Genomic DNA, 24,721 nt, shown 5'->3' with positions numbered 1-24,721 from the left:
CGTTAAGGAATGTGACACAATGAATCAATTATTAGCGTCTTAGAGAAATCTATATCACTGTTTAAGCTACATCAGCAGTTTCTTACACACATTTAAATCCTTCATACAAACCCTGCAAATTCAGCTCTGCCTTATCTGTATTGTATGCACAAATAAGCTGAGGAAAAAACATAAGGAAAAAAAATCTATGCTTTTCTATTTTAAACATTGTGTTCTATATTATGTAGATTTTCAGAGGTTGTTCTGAAATCCTTTACAAACTTGTAGACTCAATTACAACTTCACTTTAAGGGATTAATCTTCCTCGTCTTTGAAGACCTGAGTTCAGTATCTGCATTACATTTGTTATGGTTATAACATTTATGACATCCCAAATACACCAGGGTCTAATTAAAGGTCTGTGGAATTATCAGTTGATACAACAGGGACATCAGTGTGTAAAAATACAAATACAGGTTAAGAACTAAAACCAAGTTTTTCATTTAAGCAAGAGACACCATTCTTCATAATTGTCAATACCTACATTTTACTACTGTAGAACACTTCAATTTTATTTAGAATTATTCTTTCATCTCACCATGGCTTCACAGGCATATGTCTCCCTCCACAGATAGTTACAGCAAATTCAAGATTTTTCCATTATCCTTCCATGACTTCTCCCCACTGATTACTATTCTCAATAAAACTTCAAAGGTGACTGAAGTAAGATTTTTTTTCTCCTTTTCTTTAATAAAGGGTCTGCAACAATTTCCTACAGTGAATTCTCCATTCCTTACTGAACAAGAGAGGTTATGAGCAGAAAAACACTCTATAAATCAGTAAGAACAGACCTTTTCCCACCTCTCCAAACACAGCAATCAATGTTAGTCTGTACTGAACTGATATCTAAACACAGACCTATTGCCCCTGAAATGCTGCTCTTCTATGTCTGCCTGGAGTTTGCATTAAAAAAAAAACCAAAACACAAAACCAAAAAAAACCTCAAAAACCCCACAAAAACAAAACCACCAAAAAACCAAAAAACCAAACCCCAAACAAATCAGAACAAAACAAAACAAAACAACAAACCAACAACAAAAACATTTGCAGCTTTGCAAATGAGGCAAGGGTGCTGCAACAGCAAATGACAATCATATTTTGCCTGAGGAAAGGTATTCTCCAGAAGCATGTGCAGTAAAGTAACTCATAGCTAGTAATTTCTGGAAAATAAAAGCAACATTTTTCAAGTGAATGGTATCCATGGCCTTTTTATGAAGGCATCAACCAAGCAAAAAAGTTAAAAATCAACATGAAAAGGTAATGGAAAATATAAACTAAAATTAACCAAATTGCATGCACTGCTACTCAATGAAGGGTGTAATTTTCATCTGCCCCTTCTTACTGAGTTATAAAAAATTTCTTCTCTAGCTGGAATAATTTGTCCAAAGTACAAAGTTTCCAAATTTCAGGTATTATACCAATGGTCACTATAAAATGCACATGAAATAAGGGGTGCCAGGATAAAAGTTTGAGTAAGCTTATCTAAAGATCTTGAAAGTGGGCCTGAACACAAGAAGATCAGTCCCATTTTCAGTATCTTGTCTATCCTGGATTTTGACTTTTCTGGACGTATTCACAGTACTACAGCTCCATTACTTCTTGTTTCAGAAAATCAGAACTAATAAACGGCAAAAAATTAAAAAAGAATAAAGTGACCAGACAGAAATAAAAAAATATATTTAAGAAAGTTAAAATGAAAGAGATTACTTCTGTGTCACAGTAATAAAAAAGTATACATTTATGGACAACATAAAGCAGAAAACAGCTTCTTTTTATGAAATTTGGTGATATTTCTTATATGAAAATGACTGAATACAAAGTATTCTTGGTATTAATAGTTAGCAAAATTAAGTTGTTAACCATGAACTCCTTCAAATTAGAGGAAGGGGAAAGAGATATAAACATAGATCTTTCCACTGCCAACATATTAAAAGCTTTGTTAAATTATAAAACATACACTAACTAGACGGACTCTAGCTAATTGCAACAGACACTCAAAAGCTATTCACCTCCTGTCTCTCTCAGATCATCTTTAAATGATCTACTTCTGACCCGTTAACCAACGACAAAATCCCTGAAACAGAATGCCTTAAAAAATTCAGATGGAATTTTTCTGATGTAACTCATTGTTACAGACAATTCAGCTGATTTAGGGAGACGGTGTAATTGAACAAGGCGGCAAAAAAAAAAAAAGCTGATTTCATGCAAAGCTTTTCTATTAGTAAATTCTTGGCAGAACTGGAAATAAAACTTATTTGAAAGCAAAGATAATACACACACTCTACAGGTGATGGCTGCAAAATGTTGTTTGAGAGGTAACAACAGGTATGCCGGCAGCCTATGCTACAGGTGGCCCCAAATACACTTTACATACATCTGCCACTCTCCGCTAGCATTTACCAGGAGCCTTTCAGTACAGCAAGCTGTTGGAGACTGGCAGTAAAAAGGACTGGTACCATTGACTCAGACAATGTACTGGTGGGATAAGGTGAGAGAAAGAACTTGGGCCTGAGTGTGGGGGCTAGGTGGTATGGTATTTTAACACAGATGTATGGTCTAGTATTTTAAAATAGATGTACAGCAATTTAAAACAGGGCAGAGTGTCAAAATTACACCAAGGGGCAGCACTTTGCTAAAATACACTGGCAAGAACAATGTGTGAGTTCAAAATTATGGCCTGAAACACAGCTAGAAAACATCTGTGAGAGTATTCTCACCCCAAGCACAGGCGAAAGATTGCTAGGGTGCCAGGAACTCCAGACAATCTCTCTGCTACCTAAAATGCAATCCTGTGGATGGAGAACAAGCAGACCATTGGCTATAGTGAGACTGGACACCTAGTGCACAATTCAGTGCCTATGCATAGACGCCTCATGCCATTTGAGAGACCCTGGGCTGCCTAAGGCATCTAAAAAGCACTGACACACTGCGACGGTGAAGCAAAGCAGGGTGCATCCGAGTACCTCATACAGCCCTAAGTACTTATACGTGGGCAGCTAAATTGGGCCCTTCATACACATCTGGGCACCTAGAGCTCAGCATCGAAACACAGGTGCTCCTCATCAGGTGGCCAGTATTATACTCTTAAAAGAATTATTAAAGTTTTCCAAGTTTATCACACCTTCAGCATATTTGTTACAGTACAGGTAGTTAAAGTTAGAATAAGTACCTCAACTACCATGCCATACCAAACTTCACTAAAAGCAGGTAGGACAGCACCCCTGATGCTATCTGTTCCTAAAGGAAAAAAATTACACTTGAGCTACACATATAGAGAATTTTTGGGGAGACACTGGGTCAAAGCTAAACACTGTTTTTTCACCCCAGACTGAGTGCCAAAATTCAGTATTTACTTGCCACTTACTCTTCTTCTATGGAGAGCTCTGTGAATGATCAGACAAACCAATGGCCAGACTGCTGACTGCACCTACAAGAACGTAAGTCATCTTTTTGGAGGCAGAGAGATTTGGGAAGACTGCTGGAATGACCAAGAGCAGCAGAGCATGCGGAATGTGCAATTCTAATTAATTATGGATGACGCTTTCCACATGTATTGAAAGCAGTAACTAAACACTTTAGCCCCTCCATCTATCACACCCCTCTTTCTCATTTGCCTTAGTAAACTGTAACAGTGTGGAAACACACTGTCCATCATACGGAGCTTCAGACAAATTCTTGTTTGGCAGTCTACCTCCATTTCAATGTGTAGGAGTTCCTGAAAGACAATGAAATTGTTGCCAAGATGATGAGAAGTGCCGATGAGAAGATGTTGTCATAATACTACTCAGACATACTCAACGCAGCGAACACTTGACTCTTTGTCTGCCAACAGAACACAGTCAAATTCTCACCATCAGCATTTGCCACTTACGTGGATCAGTGCTGCATGAGTCAGAGGCTGAAGGTGCAGAAGCTGAAGAGATAATTCCACTCTAAAGATAGCAGTACTGGATATTATAGGGCTGTCTGCCATTCCAGCAAACAGGTAACTGAAGTCGCGTGTGTCCACCTTCTCAGTGACACTGAACAGATACCCAACACCTCAAAGTTCCTGAGAAAAAAGGCAACCAGGTGCTAAAATTGGTGGCCTTTTACATTTATACACTTTCTAGTTAATAAACTAGGAGTTTAGTATTTTTAGTGCCCTGTAAGTACTTTCTGAGGTTTCCATGTCGGAATCCAATGCTTAAGTTCCACTGACATGGAACATGAAAAAAGTAATTGAAAAAGCATTTGGGGACCATACAAAAAGCTTGCAGCACTACATCCTGCCCTCATTCCTGAATCAAAAACGCCCCATATCCTTCCTTTCTATCTCCCCAATAAATTTTCTGCAAGCTCATCAGTGCTGTCCCATTCTTGTACCTCACTGGCAAGAAAAATATAATTGAAATTAATACGGCACATATGCTGTACCAGCAAACACCCACATTGCTCTACCCTCTGTTAACATCGGCCTTCTTTATATACTGCCACTTGTTGATTATACTTCCACACCATGTCTTAGTGTGAACGCAAGTGCTTTTGGTACCAACCTGTCATGTCTTATTTGTCAGGAAAGCAACAGGCATACCTGTAGTGCTCTATAAATAGCAACTTTGTGTTGTTTTGAACAACACATTTATTTTCCTGCCCAAGGGTGAGCTGTAACTTGTAATGTTACAAACAAGAACCTGACTGAAAACCATTTTGAATTAGCTTGGGGAAAAGACTGAAAGACCAGGAAAGTAAGATGCAGCAGGAGGAAGAAAATTGTGATCATAATAAAGAATGAAAGGAAGGTAACAGCAACAACGGAGGGAAACTTAAGTCTTGAGTAAGCACTGAGACACAAATCTTCCAGAGACTCTGGAATACATCTCAAATGCAGTGCAAAAAGCAGCAATGGCTCAGGATAGTTTGGGAGCGACAGTACTTGAACAGTCTGCCCTACCAGCCCTGGAACAGGAGCACAGTGTTGACCCCTGCCGTAAGCACTCGTTGCAGATTCACAGCATAGATGCACTAACAGCCAAGTCAGGAATAAGAAAGGGAATGGCAATCTGAAAATCCTATTTTGTATTTTACTGTATCCATGATGGACATGCATGGGCCAAGCTCAAAAGCCCGATCAGTTCTTCTAACCCACTATTAGCCTGCTGTAAGGTGCTCTTCTTTCCTTTTTCTTCTTTCGTCACTTGTGGTCATACTTGCAGCGCTTTAAAACAGACTAAAGCAACAGCTTTCATGACCAGGTCACAGATTACATTTTGTAGCAAATTACTTAACAACAACGTACCTCAATCATTTGCACAGGCTTCAATTGCTTGTTACAACGCACGGACTGATCTAGCTGTCATGCACTAAACGCACTTCACTCTGTTGGCACAACTCGATCTTTAAAACGGCACTGGCACCTTGCACAGAGAAAAGATCACTTCTCAGAAAAGCATGCAACCCACCTCCGTTAATCCTATTTGGTTGCTGCTCTGGAGTTTGGGCTTGAGGAGAGTAGTAGGGCTGCTGATAAGTATTGGAAGGGAAGTGCGGGGAGGTAGGGCTCCTCCTGCAGTCCCGGATACTGGAGAAAGTCTGTGAGTGAGGAATCCCTCTCTGGAAGGGGGAGCAGCGAGTCAGCCGCGGCTGCGGAGGTGGGAGGTGGTCAAACTCTTCCTCGTCCTCAAGACTACAGCGATCGTATTCCTGGTCACCGCACGTCCCTTTCTTCCCCGCGTGCAGAGAGACACTCGAACTGTGCCTTGACACAGATGCTGAAGTCGAAGCATAATCTTGCCTAAGGCCTGTAAATTCCAAGAAAAGGATGATTCGGCTTCTGTTAAGTGATTAGCTCTTAACATGCACTTCAAACTTGAAAACTAAGCAGGTGAGTAGACATGATTTTACAGCAAGAATTGGATTTACAGTGTCACCAGGCTGAAGATCTGAGGTAGGATTCATCTGATCTAACTTTCGGTGTCTACCTTGCAGGCATCTAAGCCTGAATTATCTCCCTTGAGATCCCTTTTCAATAAAAAATAAAAAAAGAATACAGGCATCCGCAAAATGCAGTACCTGTGAGATGTCTTAGTTGCCTCTCAACATAAGATGAATTGCCTTAAGGGGGCACCTATTTCTCTGCCAATAGAAAGACTACATGAGGATTAAGTATTTAACTTTTAAACACTCCTAATTAGAGGAACTAATGCTCACTCTATTAGTTTTCCAAGTTATTGCTATTAAACTTTTATATTGATGCAATGAAAAGGCTGACAATGATATTTCCTAAACTTAAGACCCATGTAACTATTCTGGCTCTCTAACCTCCCTGAACCAGAATTAGTTCCTGCTAGCAGCCAGTCTCATGGACAAGGCTTAGTGGTAACACAGCCGTGTTTTAGACAGGTAGGCATCCTACCACCCCCTTCTGAGAACACCAGGTTTTGAAAACCACCCCACTATTAGCACTGCCTGAGAAGAGCACATTTGCTCTGGGTCAAGTGAGAGGGAAACATCCACAGCCCTTGTACATCCCCCTTTTCCCGACTGTGCAGCAGCCAGGGAAAAGGGGGATGTACATTGTATTTCCAGGCACCAAGTAATTCCGCCAATAGCTGCGGATAACGACTTCCCTAGATTTACAAAAAGCCCTCAGCTTTGACAGATGTCTTTGCTTCATAATGGAAACTTCTTAATATGCCTTCCCCCCCGGCCCTTGAGTGGGAGCTTCTATTCATGGCTGCGAAGAGAGCGTGCCTGCGTGCACGTATAACACAACCACTTTCCATGGGATTAAGTGGACAACAACCGTCACGCACTCAAACGTTCTGTACCAGCTGCTACCACAAGAATGAGACACAACCATTACACCTGACATAGATGAGAAGAAAACCAGCGTTCTTCCTTCCAGTTTACCAATGACCTGATTCCTTAAGGAGCTAAGTACCTGAAGTCTTTTTTAAGCCTCACTCTGTAGGAGATGATAATAGCTGTCGTTTAAGTAACACAATCTTTCGTATCTTTGAGAGTCATAATTTTTTTTTTAAATTGTTATAACTTTCACATAATATCAGATATTTTCTGAGCTGTGACCACACACATTTGCCAGCTGAGAATTTAGCTATCTCGTAAAGTCTCACACTTACTAATTTCTCTGCTGAACATAACGAGTCCTACCAGATGCTCAGCAAGTTCAACTGCTGACAAGCGATTGTGCCGACCTGCTCGGTCTGGTTGCTGCAGCCAGATTACAGCTCTAATTTTTTCTTCACATTTTATTTTTATTTAATCACTTATTACTTGGCATTTTCCTTCAGTCACCATCTCTGAATTTCTCTTGTTTTTCATCTCATCATTTCCTTCTTGATGTCTCACTTGGCACTAATAGGAAGCGAGAAAGATACTGCACTTACTGTCTGAGTGACTTCTAAAGTCAAATGCCCTTTATTTATGAATAAAGACATTTTCCAAAAATTACTATCAAGCAAAACTATAATCTATGTCAAACGGGCTTTTGGGCTCAGATTTGTGCATAATCACTAGTCTCAAACCAAAATGTTAAATTTAAATGCCCCAATTCAGGATTTAAAGGGAAATTAATTTCAAAATTCATTTGACAATTAAGAAAATCAAAGTAGAGGCAAAGAAATCCATGACAGCTGCTTATTTTTACCTTTCTCATGAAATGTATGCATGAGAAAAATGCTTTAGCATCTTCCCTCCCCAGAAATAAAATTATTTTAATTGATGTGGTAAGACATTATAAATCTTCTAAATCTAAATGTACTCAACAGGTTTGGAGCTACCAGCTGGGATTCAGAAATATACAAGCATCAAGTTTTGAAAGATCCAGTACCATTAACCTGAACCCAACAACATGCACACCTTCTCCATGCAGGTGAAGAGTTTTTCCACCTGTGACTCAAGAGGCGACACAATTTAAGAAAGATCCACTTGACTGAGACCAGACTGGAGCAGTTTTGACTGTTATGGGTAATCTCCCTCAGACTATTTTGAAAGAAGAAAAAAAAGCCACTTACTCTCCTCCTGTAGACGAGCCATGATTTGAACATCGGTGAGGTCCTGCAGCTTGTATCCCATGGAGATGGAATCATCCTCCAGCTCCGAGGTGCTCAGTTCACTGTCTATTGATGACTGTGGGCTCAAAGGGGAACTCCTAGAAATGTAACCTATGGAAGAAAACATAACCTTTACTCTGTGAATATGTCTGGCTATCTTTCATTCACAACTATCTGCCCTTTATGTTACAGTAGCTTAAAATATTTTCTGTATAACAGATAAAAACTTTCAGAAGTGTAGTGCAATCCACTAACAATTAGCAAAGGGCTTTGATACTCGTGAGGAGTATTAAGTGTAATAATGGATCATGAATTCCTCTGCTTGTTCCCAAAATAGCATCACATAGCCCAGACAATGAATAATTTACCCAGTACGGTTCTCATACATCTCAGATTAGTTTACGTAGTCTAAACACATCTGCATTTGAATCCTTCTTATGGAACTGTGGTTCTCCCTACTTTGTTCTGAAAAGCAAGTGTGTATGCGTCACCTTCTGCTCAGTACTCAAGATTTCACATCAGAGCTGTTTATCTAAATTTTACTGTTTCTTTAATTGTTTATAATCATCAGATAAATCAATGACAATAACAATTAAGACTGAACATTATGCAGCAACAGAGAAAGCATTGCCTCCTTCACAGAGCTACCTTCTGGAGAGGCCTCTGGATTCTACTTTTTCCCTGCATGATAGTAAAATATCAACTAAATTGCAATTAGTTGCATGAGCTAGTTGTTGCCCAACTTTTCTTTAAAGTTCTTCAAATAAAACAGTAAATCACTTTCTAATATCCTCTGGACCACCAGAGGCCCACAGCCTGCAGGGCAAGAACCACTGTGACGATGGCTCATCAGCTGTGCTTGTACCACAGATGCGTTTGCACCCTCTAGCACTGCTCAAAACAGCCACCTAAAATTCAACCTAAATTCAGCTGTTCTTTAATAATACCTCCAACATAAAAGGACACACAAAGGATTACTTTGCTTTGGAAGGATTGTAAGGGGTAAATGTGTTTGCTTTTTTAAATTTGCAAGTTACAATGGTCCTCGAGGTTTTGCAGAGGTAGTAACAGCTGTGCCATTTTGGAGCAGCAGTGAGAAACTAGACAAGAGGGTACCTCAAATAGCATGAGATGCCTTCATTTAGGAACTAAACTACATCCCATTGCATAGGGGAGCTCAGACATCTCAATCATACACAGACACCTACACCAGGTGTTCAGTCTGGAGCTGTGTCTCACCCACAGCGCCCATATTCCTAACAGGGCTTTCTGCACTGATTTCACACATTGTAAAGAAAATTATGCACAGATCAGTGTGACGCTGATACTGACTTCTTAGACCACACCTGCTCCCACCAGGCATTAAAATGTTAATGCCTCCTCCCCAGATTATATTCTCCACTGCCACTGCACCTTAAGTCACAGATATAAATTGACTCCTGATACCTGTCGCAAAGAAGGAAAAATGCAACTCCTTGCAATTTACAGCCCACAGAAAGTTTGTATTTTTCTTAAAACTCCTGTGTTCCCTGAAAATCAGTGACAAACATAAAATAAACCTTGGATAGTAGCAACAATGCCAGCTTGAAAACAGCCATGATTCTGCCAGCTATTTTTACAATAGGTAAGTTCTCCCTGCAACTTCATCACACAGCTGCACAAATGTTTCTGTAGACACAAGGAAGGGGCACAGCAGGGCAAAAATGAGCAGTAAAGGGCAGACAAAGCTGGGGACTGTTTAAGATGATGCAGCCACAACTATACTCTCAGGTAAACCATTACGGAGAAACAGGCTCTGTTTACTAGCCTCACTTTCCTATAACATGCTGTGTAGCACAGAAGATAACCTACACTACCAGTTAACTGCCAAATTTCAGGTCATTTTAAAAAAATCTCCCTCTGAGATGAGACTCTATATACAATCGTCTGAAGAGTGTATTGCTGTTAAATGCTAGCAAGATTAGATTCAATTAAGCAACTTCGTAAGCACCATAAATCAATAAAAAGATAAGCATTACCTGTCCGTTCAGGTGTTAGTATTGCTTTACTGGAGGTTTTAGAGAAGCTGGGACTATTAAAGCCATTGGTATATGGGGTGAGTCTCGCAACAGGACTATAGGGAAAAGCCAAGGAGACAGGTGTAGAGAAGAGGTTCCGCCATCGGCTAGCTGTTACAGATGTGAGGGAGGAGGGGGGGGAGAGGGGAAGAAAAAAAAAAAAAAAAAAAAAGATTTACAGTTATAAATAGTGCTGTTAGAGAGAAAAATCATCTCATCTTAATTTGCTCATTATACGTATTTTACTTATGGCAAAAGGAAAATAATGGTCAAAGTTCAGCAGCAAAACAGAGGATCAGCACAGCCTTCTACATCCAAAAGTGTGCTCCAAAAAGTTTTCTAGCAAATATGTCTTGTTTACCAATTTCTATCTCTTTTTGGTATATGTTTATTACACACATCACTGTGTGCCAACACACAAAGTAACAGAGGCAGTAAAACCCACTACAGTTAATAAACACAGACGAAATTTGTAGTGCTCTTCAAGGAATTGTTCATGGCAATCCATCATCACACAATTGAATTAGCAGTTAAATTATCAGTTATGAGAGTTCAGAGACACAGCATTAAAAGACGCTTAACAATCAAGTGCTAAACCAACTGTAATCCCATAGCAAGCTTTTAGGCTACCATATTTTTCCTTCTTTTTACAGCGTCAAATTCCTGATTACATAAGCATGACATTTTTTTTCATTGTTTTTTGAGGATCAACCAAATAATAGAACAGGGCACCTCTTTTTCTACATATTGCTTACACCAAGCTTGCAAGGCATCTGGTCTGCTTAGTAACACCACAGATAGCTCACAGTAGGCAAAAAAGCTAAATGCTTATTTAATTTACATTTTCTTAGCTCATCCAGTAAAATATGAATACAACTGTCCTTTGGTTTGCCTACTTTTTAACATGCATTCAAAAGGTAAAATAAACAATATCCACACACTCTTCAGAAAATAAATAAATAGTAGAGATAAAGTTGTTTTAAGCAGAAGGAAAAGGAAAAAATTTAAAAATGTAAATTTCAGTGAACCTATTCAGATACAAGTAAAGATTGTACAGGTGATAAACAAATGATACTATCACGTTTATTTGTGACAGGATCTATTTTGTCCTGACAGATGTTATGTGCAGTGATACAAGGGAGGGAACTAGGAACATACCTATACCTAGTCTAGAAATCAATGGCATAAACTTGATGCTTAGCAGGTGTACTTTGCTATGTCAGATGCCACAGACCAGTTTTCAAAACTAGAAGGAACCAAAAGCCCTCAAAAGCTCTTTTCCATCACATGGCTAGTTAATAACACACATCTGCCGTGTTATTTGGACCTGTTGATCCACTTGTTTTAAACACAGATATTGAAATAATATTGAAGCCTTCTCTATTTTAAAACCTCGCTGTCGACAAAATGATTTAGCAGGACATAAGAACTTTATTCTTCCTTCTTGTTAACACCAACATGGAGCGGCCGTGGGAACAGCAGGGAGGTTTGTCTCGTTGGCAGGCTGTCAATCTCATCCTTGCAACCTTTTGGAGCAATTGGTTCATCATCAGTCCAAAAGATGCTATTTCCTCCCTATTCCTTTTGCTTTGTCCCACTCAAAGGTACTCCTGGGTTTGTAAGAAATAATCAGCCTTTACTACTCCTCACGCTTGTGCTACTAAGGCTGGAGCGAAGGCAAGCGCCTGGTTCCAGCACGGGCACAAAGCAGTCTGCCGGGGAAGGGGAGCACCTGCGAGGCTCAGTCTCTGCGGGAGGGAGCTACACTACAGAGTAGTAAGATATAAAAATGCAAATTGTGATCTTTGCTGTCCCCTCATCACAGAATTATTGCAATTCCCTCATTTTTCATGATTCTAGTTCCTTCAAGCTTAAAGAAAGCTAAAGGTCTGAGATCTTAGCTAGGGGCAGCATCAACTTCTAGGAAATTGCTTGATGCCAAGCAACACGACACAGACTTCCAGGCAGGGTTATTTGTCCTTAACATTCACTAATGTGACCAGTTCAAAAGTCAGATACGCAAGTGTTCCAGGACAAAAAGGAGAGCAAATGCAGATGGACACAACTCTACAAACTAGTAATTAACACAGATCGTGGGAGATGAGATTAACTCACAAGGAGTTAATAACTGCAAATTGATTTGAGGCATTCACTGACAGAAATGCACGAAATAGAGTAGATCTCAATATCATATCCACAGCTTATGTTTATCACGTCCACTAGAAACCATCAGTAAGGAGCAAGGGATGACAGTTCCTTGTGATTTTATTTTTCTGCCTAACACAAGATCCTCTTTTGTAGCAGCTTGATCATTTGCCAGGCCAATTAGCTGCCAGTGTGTTCTCACCCCCAGATGTGGTCAACCGTACAGCACAAATAAACATCATTCATTACTCTCTACAATAACTGCTGTGAGCTGGCCCACGAAGCACAAAGCAACAGTTATCGTGACTCTGAAAGCAAGAACCCCCACGAAGAATGTAATTAGTATTTATGGCAAACCAGATCCCAAACTCCTCTTTCAAATCGCATGTGTTCTCAAGGAAAGATGGATGAAGAAGCCAATAAACTCTATCTACACTAATCTCTCTAAATCTCTAGATGTACCGATCTAAAAGATCGCCATTTCTAGAACTTTTGCCACCATGCCTAAAATAAAACTTCATAGTATTTAAGCATCAGCAAAGGATTGACACTGTTTAGGCATACAATTAACTCCATTGTTTAGAATCAAATATAGAAAAATGTTTTCATTAGGTTTCAAATGGAAATATCAAAATACATATTGTGTACTTCTGCAGTATTAATAAGACAGCAAAATTAGACTTACTGAAGTCTTGTGCTAATGCCAAAATGGTAAAAAGGTATGTAGGAAGCAAGTTCTACAGACATCTAGGCAAATACATAAATTAATGTAAAATTTGTAAAATCCCAAATCTGTGCAATGGGTATTCATTTTAGGATAGTTACTTTGCTCCAAACTGATTCTGAGACTGCTCTGGTTAGCATGGTAAAACACCACTATGGTATGCATGGATTCGTTATCCGTTCCCAGCAGGCTGTTTCCAGAGAATGAGACAATGTTGTTAAGACCTTTACTTTGTATGTAAAGGTCCAGCTATTAAGCTCTGAATTTTACAATATTTGTAGTTTTCTCTTAAAGGCCCAACTCTGGTTGCCCACAAATGAAATAAGAAACTCAGGTACCTTTAAAAAACAAAGCAAGTTTCTAACCATTGCAGTTGAATAGAAACATGAATAATCCTGCTCTGAGTACCTTATACTGAAGATGCACTGAAGGAAGAAAAAGTACCAGCCATGGAAAGGAAAGCAGGGGCATCTGAAGAACCACAAAGAGAAAAGAAGCCAAAAAATCCATTTGATTTACTGATGGCAAAGGGTTAAATGCATTAATAATTTGACTTCTTGAAGCATGAAACCCTTAGTCTTTCACAACAACAAAGGAACTAATATTCTCTAACACAATAAGCACAAATTGTCCCAGTCATCAAAGCCTACAGTTAGATTGGAAGTGCCCAACTTTTTGGGTATGATTTCCTTGGTTTTGACCAATTGTTAGTAACTAGACTACTGATAACATACTGTGTTACACAATGTATACTCTAGTATTTTAAAAAAGGACTTGTCTAAATGACTACATAATCAAACAAAACCATTCCTATAAAAAATAAAATCAACAAGTAAGCCTGTTCATAAGTAAAATATTTACTAACACAACTGAAGGTTTAAAAACTAATTAAGACCTTGCTTTCATAACTTCCCTGGAGATATCAAAATGCTAAAATAGACAAGAATAGTAACTTACATAGAAAAATATGAGCAACTACATAAATACAAATATTCACCATACTGACTCCTGTGAATAATCAGCATTTGATAAGAACTGATGGAAAATTTCACATGAAAACCCGAACAAGTAAACATCTACAGAATTGCATGGCTCAAAAGAAACGGAGCACCCTGCAAAACCAGAGCATGCTGTACCATATCTAAAGCAATTCCTTTACTAAAAGCGATTTTTCATTTAAGCTGCATAAGGTACACGATTTCTAAACATATATAGAAGCATGTTTTTGAAAGTGAGAACAAAATTTGCTATTCAAATCAATGGGAATGTTCATAAGCTGGGACACGAGGTATAAACAGCATAAATTCTCATTATGTTGTTTTAACTTTGTGGGGTTACACTGATGTAAACACAGACAGTTCAAGTACGGGTCCTGTACTTGATGAATCAGATATACCTAGGACATTATATTAACTAAGGATATCAGGGTTTGCAAGAGACCAAAAGAAGTACATGCACATTTTAAACACCTTCAATTTTCATAACTCCATTATGAAACTCAGTGAACTCAGTTTGACAGAACGGTAACTCACTTTCACCCTAAGCGACACAAATAAAAAATATTTCTTTGCTATAAAGACAGAAAATAAAGTCATAAATAACTGTGTTGTACTACTGACTAACCATACTAATTTATATCTGAGGTGCTATCTAGCTTGTTTATTCACTCAATTAGCTTAAGTTTTAGCTACAGGCCAGAGTCAAAAATACTTTTTAAGCTCAAGCTAAAAATAAATTAAATTGCACATATGCAGATATTTGAATATGAGTACTAATTACACAGCCTGAACAAAAACGCTCTTCTGAGCCAGCAACTGGAGGAATATTTACAGTACTGTCAATCCAGTAGCTGCACGTTTTGGACACAGAGCACCACACACTCTCCTCGGAGCAGGAAACCCAAACCCCTTCCCTGGTGCGTTCTGCACGTGCACGGTTGCACAGCAGCCACGCTTAAAAGCAAAGTACCTCTCTCAGGAGTAAAGTGCACAGTCCTGCATAGGAAACAGGAGTATTTTGTTAATCACTAGAGAAGTTCAAGAGTGCTAGAAGGGAATTCAAAACCCTCTCCGTAATGTAGATAAGAATATCTGAACCGGCTAAGAGGTATCACCTCAGTGAGGCCTATCTGGTATCTCCCTCCCAAAGACAGGTATTTAACCTTTGCTTTCCATCCCTGTAAAACAGTGATTCAGAGTCTGAAAACTCCTCCTGCAGTTAGACGTACGTCTGGGAACAGACAAGTGGCTAATGTGTTTGAAAAGACAGAGGAAGAGGAGATGAAGGTAGTCCCACTACTCGCTCAACAGTGCCGTTGTTGGGACACTTGCTCAAGAAGCGGGAAATGTGGGCTCCTGCTACTCACCGGCCTGAAGAGATTTACTCGGGTCCCTGGAAAACCCAGAGCTCCTGTAAGAACTTGAAGCAGTCCGAGACAGAAGAGAGGTGCTCAATACTCGACTGCAACCGACACTGTGGTGCCACAGCGTAGCAACAGATCTTCAGGCAGCTAAGTTTTGAAAGCAAAGCCTAAGTAGATACTGTCTTTCAAGTACCTCAGTAGCTCCCAAACACACGGACCGTAGAAGTACACGCAATCCTTAAGTCTGCTTCACAGGGCGAGGTGTTCGGCTTCTGTGCTCAAAAGAGGACTGTAACATCTTTCAGGGTTTATCTGAACCCGGTGCTTCAAAGCTTTCCTTTGCAATTACAAGTCCTAAAAACTTACTCTTTTGAAAAATGTGCTTTTTTATTAGTTACAAGATTACGAGTTCAGTGCCCAAGACAGCAATGTTTTCAGCTCTAGTAACTGTAAGAGTATTGATTTGTACCTGTAAAACTGGAAGTTAGTCTGGGGCATGTACATATTCCCATCTTGCTGAATGCTATTGTACAGCGAATGTCTCGACTTTTCAAGCAGCACACTCCTCGTTCCAGTCTCCCACAACCATCAGCCGCGGTCATCTCAACAGCTTGTTCCAGCACGTACGGTTTCCTAACCACAGCTGTAGCTCCCTCAGCCACCCAGCTAATGGTAGAAACTTTGCCATCAGCACAGAGCTACACTTCGTATATTTAATGCACATTTTCAGTCACATTCAATCTGTCACTGCCTGAAACCATTTCACTGCAATGCCATATCCAGCTCACAAAATGCTCTTGGGGCTTGTTTGCTGCTTCTGTCTCTTGATTTCTTGGTCAAGAGAGGCAAAGCACCCCCTCTTCCCCAGCTGCAATGATAGCAGAGAGAAACCCCCTAAGTGTAGACTACACAAGGGGACTCCTTTCAAGAGTCAGTAAATAGGCGTCTCCAAAATACAATTTAGTGTACATCCTTACCCTTGAACCTCCATAATTAGACTACAACAACTAATCAAATATATGCCAACATTTTTCTTTGGTTTTCGTTTTCTACACTAAATCCTATGGCTTCTGAAGCTCTTAACATAGGTCAGCTAGCGAGAAACCACATAGCAATGAAATGTCTTCCTTTGGTTGCCTTTTGCAAGAATGTAATTTCTCTACAAAATTCTAAGTTTTCACAGTGTTTTAATAGTCAATATACAGGATTGCCACGTACAGTAAAAAAGAGATTAAATACTTGTGCTATTTAAAATAATAAAAAGGAATCAAGCTCAGCTTCAAATGTCTAATGAAAATAATAGCCATTATAGTTTGGATAGAGTGATAGATTAGGAGGAGCTGAGAAAATTAATAAAGATTGCCCACTTTACTCTAAGCTTAGGAAAACTGAAAAATAATGTTAGTTTTAAGAGTATGTGAAAACTGGGAGTGCCTGAAAAAGTTTGTTTCCCAATTCATTCACATAAACGAAGTCCTTTTGGAAAAATGATATAAAAGGATCTAATACTAGTGTAGAATGAGAAAGCAGTTCAGTTGGTATGTATTGGTATACAACTGCTTAAATATATAGAACTGCAACAGCTCACGTACCTTGAGAGCTGCCCCAGCAAAAATAGCATAGACCTCTTTTAAAGGTACAATCAGAAAGCCTATCTAAATCAGAGTAGTTTCTGGGACTTTCAGCTAGCACAGCAAAGCAATGCAATCAGCAGTGGTGTTTGGCATACTGCAATTGGTGACAAAAATGTAAACCTAAGTAAGATTCAGGAATGACGCACTTTGACACATTCCAGTTGTGCCAATGATTACCTATCAGTGTGAGCAGGGAAGATGTATATATTTTTCAAGACAGATGCACGACTACTCTATTTCAATGTAGTTCAGTGAAAGGCTGACCTGAAAATGGTCTTTGGACACATTCCATACCAGAAAAATGACCACGTTGCTTTCCAACCGCAGTGTGCTGAAGGGCAGAAAGGCTCTAACCACCATTCTCCGACTCAACTTTGTCATTAAAATGATTTTATGACATCAAAGTATTCAAAAGACTAGAAAAGAAATGAAACAGAGGTATGAGCTACCTCCTACAAAACTCCTACACGAAAGGATACTGTGCCTTAGCTATGCGCTTTGGAGGGTTGGGTTTTTTGTTGTTGGGTTTGTTGGGTTTTTTTTAACTTGCCTCTTGTTTTTTTTAAGGCAAACTTTTTACTGAACAGCTATATAATCAGACAAGCACAGAGGCTTTGTGAAAAATGTAATTGTCTCAGCATTCATTTTCTTTCTGTGTGCACAACTCTCCCTGCATGCAGACGTTTGAAAGCAAATTTTCCGAGCAGAGGTAATAGCCAAACTTGGCTTCCCAGCATCCCTTTTTTGAGAAACTGGACAAGTATTACACTGAAGTATTAAGCCCTAGGCATGACCTAGCACCCAAATATCTGTTGCCTCCCCAGCTCCCATAGGCAGCAAGTGCCATTTTATGTAAACTGCCAGTCTGATGCATTTTCATTCCATTTGGTGTATTCTTAACCAGAACCCATGAGCATACAAGCTCTCACATTTCAGCTAGTTTGTAATAAGATATACCTTTCTGAGCAGAAGACTCGTTCTTGTGTATTACTACATAAGGTAACCTGAAACAAAATATATAGCCCCGGATTCTTCTGCCAAACGATCAGCATTTCATTCATTATGGAGAAGGTTTACCCCAGTTAATTTTCGGAGCCTTCAAATAAGGAATTAGGAGCCTTCCAAAACAAGGAATTCTTACCAAAGGGCACTGTGAATGCAAAAATTTACATGGGGAGACTACAGAAATTCACAGAAGAGGAATCCAAAGGTTAATAAATCACATCTAAATCAGTTCACGTCTGGTTCAGTCAGCCTCTGAACTGGAAATACATCTGCGAGGGTGCCAGGGCAGGCATGTATTCTATTTCCCCCATATTCTCACTTTCTTCTAGTGTCTATTTATGGTGCTTCTGGATGCAGGATCCAGTGTCACACACACACAATAAAGATGTTCTTATGCATAGACATTGATGGCTGACCTAGTCACCACGGGATGCAATATACTCCAAAGAGAAAGGACAGGGCATGATTCACCTCGCCTCCACTTTAAAAGGATACGAGCTGTGCCTGTTTGTCTGCACTGCCTACAAAGGCAGCCCAGTGTGACTGACTCCGATACAGATATCTGCATATATTCAAACGAAATTCACTCTGACAGCACTCATTACAGGGAACAATAAACAGAGCTTAAAAACAGATTTCAGAGACTGCATTCAATTTTCCCTTTTTCTAAGCAACTGAAAAAGGCAACTCTCTTGCAGCGCTAGAGCATTGCAATGCTTCCATCCATCGTACTGAAACAGCTGTAAATATTCAATTAAAGCTGTTGAACTTCTTTCTCGGCAGCAGTTCCAGTTGAAAGGGGAACCTTTGCTACCTTTGTACAGGCTAATGCTTTACCCCAAGCCTCCCCATGCCACCCTCTCAGCTGTACTGGTACACTGCACCAGCAAGTACAACTGTCCATGCAAGACTTCATGCTAAATCAGATCAATTATCTGATCTGTATTAAAAATATCTCTTTGTTAATTTATTTTTTTTAAACGAGGAAAAGAGTTCCTCAATCCCCTTTACCAGGAAGATGGAGCCCAGTTGTACCAGGGCATTTAAGGGAGAGATGGAAAAGCAGAAAACAGCAGCAGCAGGAATGTGGGGCTGCTGAAGCCAATGTTACCTCCAAAAGAAACACTTGTCAGAAAACAGCCTCTACCATGTGTCTGAAGGCGGGTGAGATGAACTCAAAGTCTGACACTGATTGTTTGCTTACAGATACAGCACAGAGCAAAACAACAGCACTCGCATTGTATTTTAACAATCAAAAAAGGGAACAAAATGGTAACCACCTTACAACATCACTCAATGGGTAAAGTAAGATCTATCACCGTGATGTGCAGACAATGCACGTAAGACCACAGAAACATCGTCATAGAATCATAGAATACCAGGTTGGAAGGGACCTCAAGGATCATCTGGTCCAACCTTTCATGGAAAAAGCACAGTCTAGACGAGATGGCCTCTCTTCCTCCAACTTCTGCCGTGCCAGCTAGAAAGACCTCCTGCCTCAGCCTGTTCTGGCTGTAAATTAACAGGTCTCTGGTTAAACTCACCCAGCATGTACTGACTGAGATGGGCAAGGAAACCACCATGTAATTGTCTCAGCTCGTAGATCTGAAGAGGCAGCAATTCCTGCAGGCACAACTGAAGTTAGAACAGGACGTATATCCCTGCCACAGAGAAAGCGGGTCACATTCCCGCGTAAAGGGATGAGAAGAAGATTCAACCACAGCAACCTAAGATCATCTTATTCCAAATGTAGTGGATCCACAAGAGACTTGCAGGTTTGTTTGTTCCGTACAGTAGAGCAGAGCATCCAAGAGCCCTAAAGAAGCTCTGAGGAGGTTGATGCATCTACCTAGAGAAAGGTAGGACCATGGCAAGAAACTAATGTCGCTGCGACAATCAGCACAGCTTCACTAGCAGCTAGCTGCACCCAAACTGGAGGGTGTAACTAATCTGGTCTCAAATAGTTCAAATAACCTTGCAGAAAGCTTCACACCATACTAATTTATGAGTGGTGGCTTCACTCCTCTAACATGAAACAGGTGTCTTCACACAGACATTGCTATTGCAGTCTACTGCATAGCAAAGCATTAGATTTAAGCAAAGTTATGACACACATACCACTTTAATGCTGTTTGAGCATCATGATCAGCATGAATCACATTTTACTCACTACTGCTTAACATTGCTGCTAATCCAAAGGGAAAACATTTTGGTTGGCAAGATTTGTGACATAGTTTACATTTTCCTTTATAAATCACAGGTCTGTCATTGATTACATGCACTCTAATGTTACTGTTGTGAAAAAGGCATTCATATTCTGCAACGTCACCATAAGCAAAACCAGAAATCTCATGCTCATTGCCTAAGCATTGTGAAACTCATCGCAACCTTATTTTCCTTCTTGAATTCATTACCTTTGGTAACTGCTCTATCTATATTTCAGTTACAGTGTGATACAGCAAAATCCCAGAGACTACTGTGGAAAGTATATTTTGCAATCACTCAACGCTGGTTTAAATGCTCTGTTTGTCTCAATACTCCATAAATAGCAAAACGAACTAGATTTTGAACTGAAAAATGTCTTTTTGTTTTTTTCTTTAAATGCTGGCTCTCAGGTCTGAAGCGTCTCCCAGGTCTGAGAAATAGTGTGCCTGGGTCTCAGGACATCTCTTCATTGCCTGCTACTTGCAGAGCCCTGGCAACCTTTGTCTGCCGTACAACCCATACCTTTTCAGTCCAGGGGACATTTGCTCCGCAGACCAGTATGACATATTCTCTCTAGGTCTGAAGGAGTCAAGGGAATGTCTGCAGATAAGCAGCAGCAAGGAGTATGTAGCTGCAGGAGTCACCTCCGCAACCTCCACAATTCAGTACTTGCAGCATCCTCATCAGAGATGCTTGGCCAGGATGCAGCTCTCGCACAGTGAAGCGCTGGTGACCAGCAGTTTGATAGCTACTGTGCTAGATTATTAACACCACAGTTCTGTGGAGCAGAGCATTACCAAAAATAGAAGGAGGACCTAAATCTGTTTTCTCTGACTCAAAACTGCCATACTGTCATCTCTGAGAGGTGCCTTTACTGTAATGGGAGCAACGACATATGCTCATGGAGGGGGAAGGAGGTGCAGTCTTGGCAAACCCACCTGAAATTGGGTTTTTGTAGGGTTTGTATTTTACAGTTGTCCCTGTGCAAAGGTTATATACAGCTATAGAGTGCTGGCCAGAATATACACAGTTAATATTTCCTATTGCTGTATAAAATGTGTCGTTATGCCACTAATTTTCAGGTCTGCTGTAAAGAAACAAAGTTTAAAGTCTAATGCCACGCCCATAATCTAATCAAGATATTCAACAAAAATGCTAATTAAACTGCCTTAACCACCAGAGGAGGCAGAAATTCCTTGTGCCCCAGAGGAAGCACTTGCTGTCCCAGTATCAAATCACAAGGATGGGTCGTTCCACTTTGAGATGGAGATTAGTTAGAGTTCCTATTTTGAGAGACTCTGCAAACCACCGTACAGAAAGGATCTGGGGAGCTGTAGCTCTACAAACCTTCCTGGGCATGCTCCCTGGGCCTTGCTGAACCCTCTAACTCACCACCCTCGCTAGCCAAGATTCTGGATCAATGAAGAGAGAAACCTAGTATCATACATAAGCTTAATAATGCATGTTGGGGTGGGGGGTTGCTCGTAATATGGGCCCATGATCATCAATCTATGCACTTAAGTAAGCACTTCATCATCCTAAAAAGTATCTGGTGGTAAAGTTGACTTAAGAGAAATCTGGCCTGCCACTTCTTTGGACATGGTTATCTATTATTCAGGAGCAGGCTTTCAAGCTACTAATCCATCTGGTACACATACTTAGTACATGACTCTTGTTACAGGTCCTCCTCTTGCCCAGCCATGCAGCTCTGTTGTTTGGGGCTACCCTTACATGTGGAGTTTGCCTCAGCACCCAAGGGGAAGGAGAAGCAGTTTCATGTCCCCTATTCACAGAGGGGCTTCATCCACCCCTGTACAAGTCACGTAGCTACAGTGACAATTTTTTTTCAGTTGCAGTAAAAGCTGCTAAAGGTAAATTCATTTTTGGACAGTTCTCTGTCAGATTACTGCTTGAACTATTACTTACAATAATAATGCTTTTCCCCAGGATCTCTCTTGCAGTTTAAAGACACCTGATTCCCCAAACCAGTCTACTTCAAACATCCACTCAATTCTTTGAATAAAGACTGAGTAAGCCTGTTGGTCCGGGGGTATTTTGCCAATACAGTACAGTAGGACCTGTAATGACTCTTACATCACTCAGGAAACTTGTTCTTTGTATCAACACTCTACAAGCATTGCCATGAACTAACGAAGTTATATCAATAAAAGGGAAATTTTCCAGAACAACCATATATATATATATATCTCTACATATATCTACATATATCTATATCTATATAATGCATGTTGGGGTGGGGGGTTGCTCATAATATGGGCCCATGATCATCAATCTATGCACTTAAGTAAGCACTTCATCATCCTAAAAAGTATCTGGTGGTAAAGTTGACTTAAGAGAAAATATAGATATAGATATATCTCTACATCTATCTATCTATCTTTATCTATCAGGGACTTCTGCCAAAGCAGATTATGGATTCACGTCTTTTTGCATTCTTGATGAACAAAACTATGCTACATTCAGGTCTCCAGCACAGACCTGACCTTCCCGACACTTGTGCAACAGCAAGAATATCACGTGTAGGTCCGTAATGTGTGTCAGAAGAACCCTGTGGTGTCACAGCAAGCTTTTCAAAGTCTTCCTCAAGCAAAATCTCTGACTATGGGGAATCAAGCTCCAGAGTTTTAGTTTGTACTGATCACTGCCAGCCAAATCAAGTGCATGAACTTATTGTATTTTTAGTCATGTGGGAACCAATAAATACTGAATCTCAGCTTATCATATTTTTAACCTCAAATAGAAAGCAGAAGACTCCTCTCAAAGTTATTTGACATTCATCCCAGAAAGCATACAACTAGTAGGCAAAATACCTTAAGGAACTAACATAAGGACAATACACAAACCACAAGAAAGTCAGTTAGAGACTTTAAGTGATTTCAATAGGTTTTGGACCAACATGTTTTTTTTTTCCTACTACCTTTCTACTACTATAACTTTTCTACTACTTCTATCTAGTACATGGGATGTAATTACAAAAGATTATCATAACACCATTTTTTTAATACTATTTGTTTAGTTACCTCCCTTCCTACCATGAGACTGAAGACATTTCACTTGATTCTTGTCTCAGGTTAATTTTACAGTGGTGGAAGGCCTGCTTTCAACAGAATTAATTCCAGTTTACCACAGCATAAGTAAAGGCTGGAAATACATTTTGTTGGATGACTAAAAGTTCTTACAAAAGCTATGGTAGGGAAGCCAATCTGAATTTTAGCCACACAGGAGGGGAGAGTTGGAGGAAGAATGTTTTGCAAAATGCAGCACCTCCTCCGTCCTCAACTAATATTCAAAGTTCAAATTTGACCTCCAGTCCTACTAAACCAACTATGCTCCTTTCTCTCCCTCCCTGTCACTGGAGGAAGACAGATCTCATCCTCTGGAGACGTCTGTTTTTCAACTAGTCCCTGATTTCAAGCCTGAAGTTTAAGACGGCTTAAAGTAGTATGAACCTTTATCTTGAAAGCACTTATAGCATGTTTAACACAGAAACATATATGGTAGCTAGAGATGTGACCTGGAAGTTGAAATATGAGGAGTATCATGACATTCATTCAAGTTGGATCCAAGTGACGGCTATACCGATGGATATTATCCATCCAGCACTGCACTGCAGTGTGTGGACATATTGGAGACAGGCTGTTTGACATGCCTCTGCATGGTGTAGACACGTTGTATGCATTGACAGGATCAACTCTTAGGGTCTACTTATGTTTTGATAACACAGCAAGGAGGGGTGAGGTCTTCTGTGTGCTGTATATGCTCTGTATACAGGCGTACCCTTCAAGGCTACTAAGAACATGAGAAGCTTTTATCTTGTCAGCAAGCTGCTTTCTACACAACAAAAAAGTACAGGTCTTATGTATTTTCTTAACTTCAGTCTGAGGAGGCTGCCTGTTTTCAAAACCAGTTAACCTAATAGGGCTTTTTTGCGCAGAAATAAATCTCCCTAATCTCTTGCAACCGTACATTAGACGTTTAATCAGCCAAAAGCAGTTTTAAAACCCCAATGGCAGCAGTGCATCCACTCTTGGAAATGCTGTTTTCATCCCTTAGAGAACAACAGCCTCTTTGTGACCTCTTGAGCCTTTGTGTCTTTGTACTGGTAGGTCTAGGATCGTCAGTGCCATCGTATTTATCTTCCTGTGCATTCAGTACAGAAGCTGAGTCATCGCAATCACAGCAGTCCCACAGAACTCTGCTGGACAGCCTCCCTTTCTGCAGCTTTGGTCTCAGGAGTTGAATAAAAGACTGGAGGAGATGGTAGTAAAAGTGCCATTCCAGGGAAGAAAAAAAAAAAAACAAACAAAACAAAAACCCCAACACATCAACTAAAACTCTTCACAAATATGTAATAATTAGGGCAAACATTCAACCACAGTATAAACAAAAATAAATTAAAAGCATGTTGAAAGGATTATTTTATGGAATAAACAGATTTTTTTTTTTATATAGATTTCAAGGAGGACTCAGCTGCC

At 39.9% G+C, this 24,721-nt stretch overlaps 1 protein-coding gene across 2 annotated transcripts in view; it reads right to left on the bottom strand.

Annotated features, from left to right (window-relative positions):
• Positions 1-24,721, bottom strand: part of SLAIN1 (SLAIN motif family member 1) — a gene marked incomplete at both ends in the record, with an annotated part of 53,818 nt that overhangs the window by 11,559 nt on the left and 17,538 nt on the right. The window contains 3 exons of one of the 2 annotated variants that reach the window (XM_082303958.1): positions 5,481-5,819; positions 8,055-8,204; positions 10,112-10,261. In XM_082303958.1, coding sequence (XP_082160084.1) covers positions 5,481-5,819; positions 8,055-8,204; positions 10,112-10,261 — 639 coding nt within the window. Of the gene's footprint in view, positions 1-5,480; positions 5,820-8,054; positions 8,205-10,111; positions 10,262-24,721 lie in introns of those variants that run through there. The other variant, XM_082303959.1, reaches the window with a different exon arrangement.

The sequence above is a fragment of the Platalea leucorodia genome, assembly GCF_965183815.1.
Source record: "Platalea leucorodia genome assembly, chromosome: 2".
Classification (NCBI taxonomy): Eukaryota; Metazoa; Chordata; class Aves; order Pelecaniformes; family Threskiornithidae; genus Platalea; species Platalea leucorodia.
The sequence above is the reverse complement of the archived record's forward strand: the minus strand, read 5'-3'. Positions and strand labels throughout refer to the sequence as shown.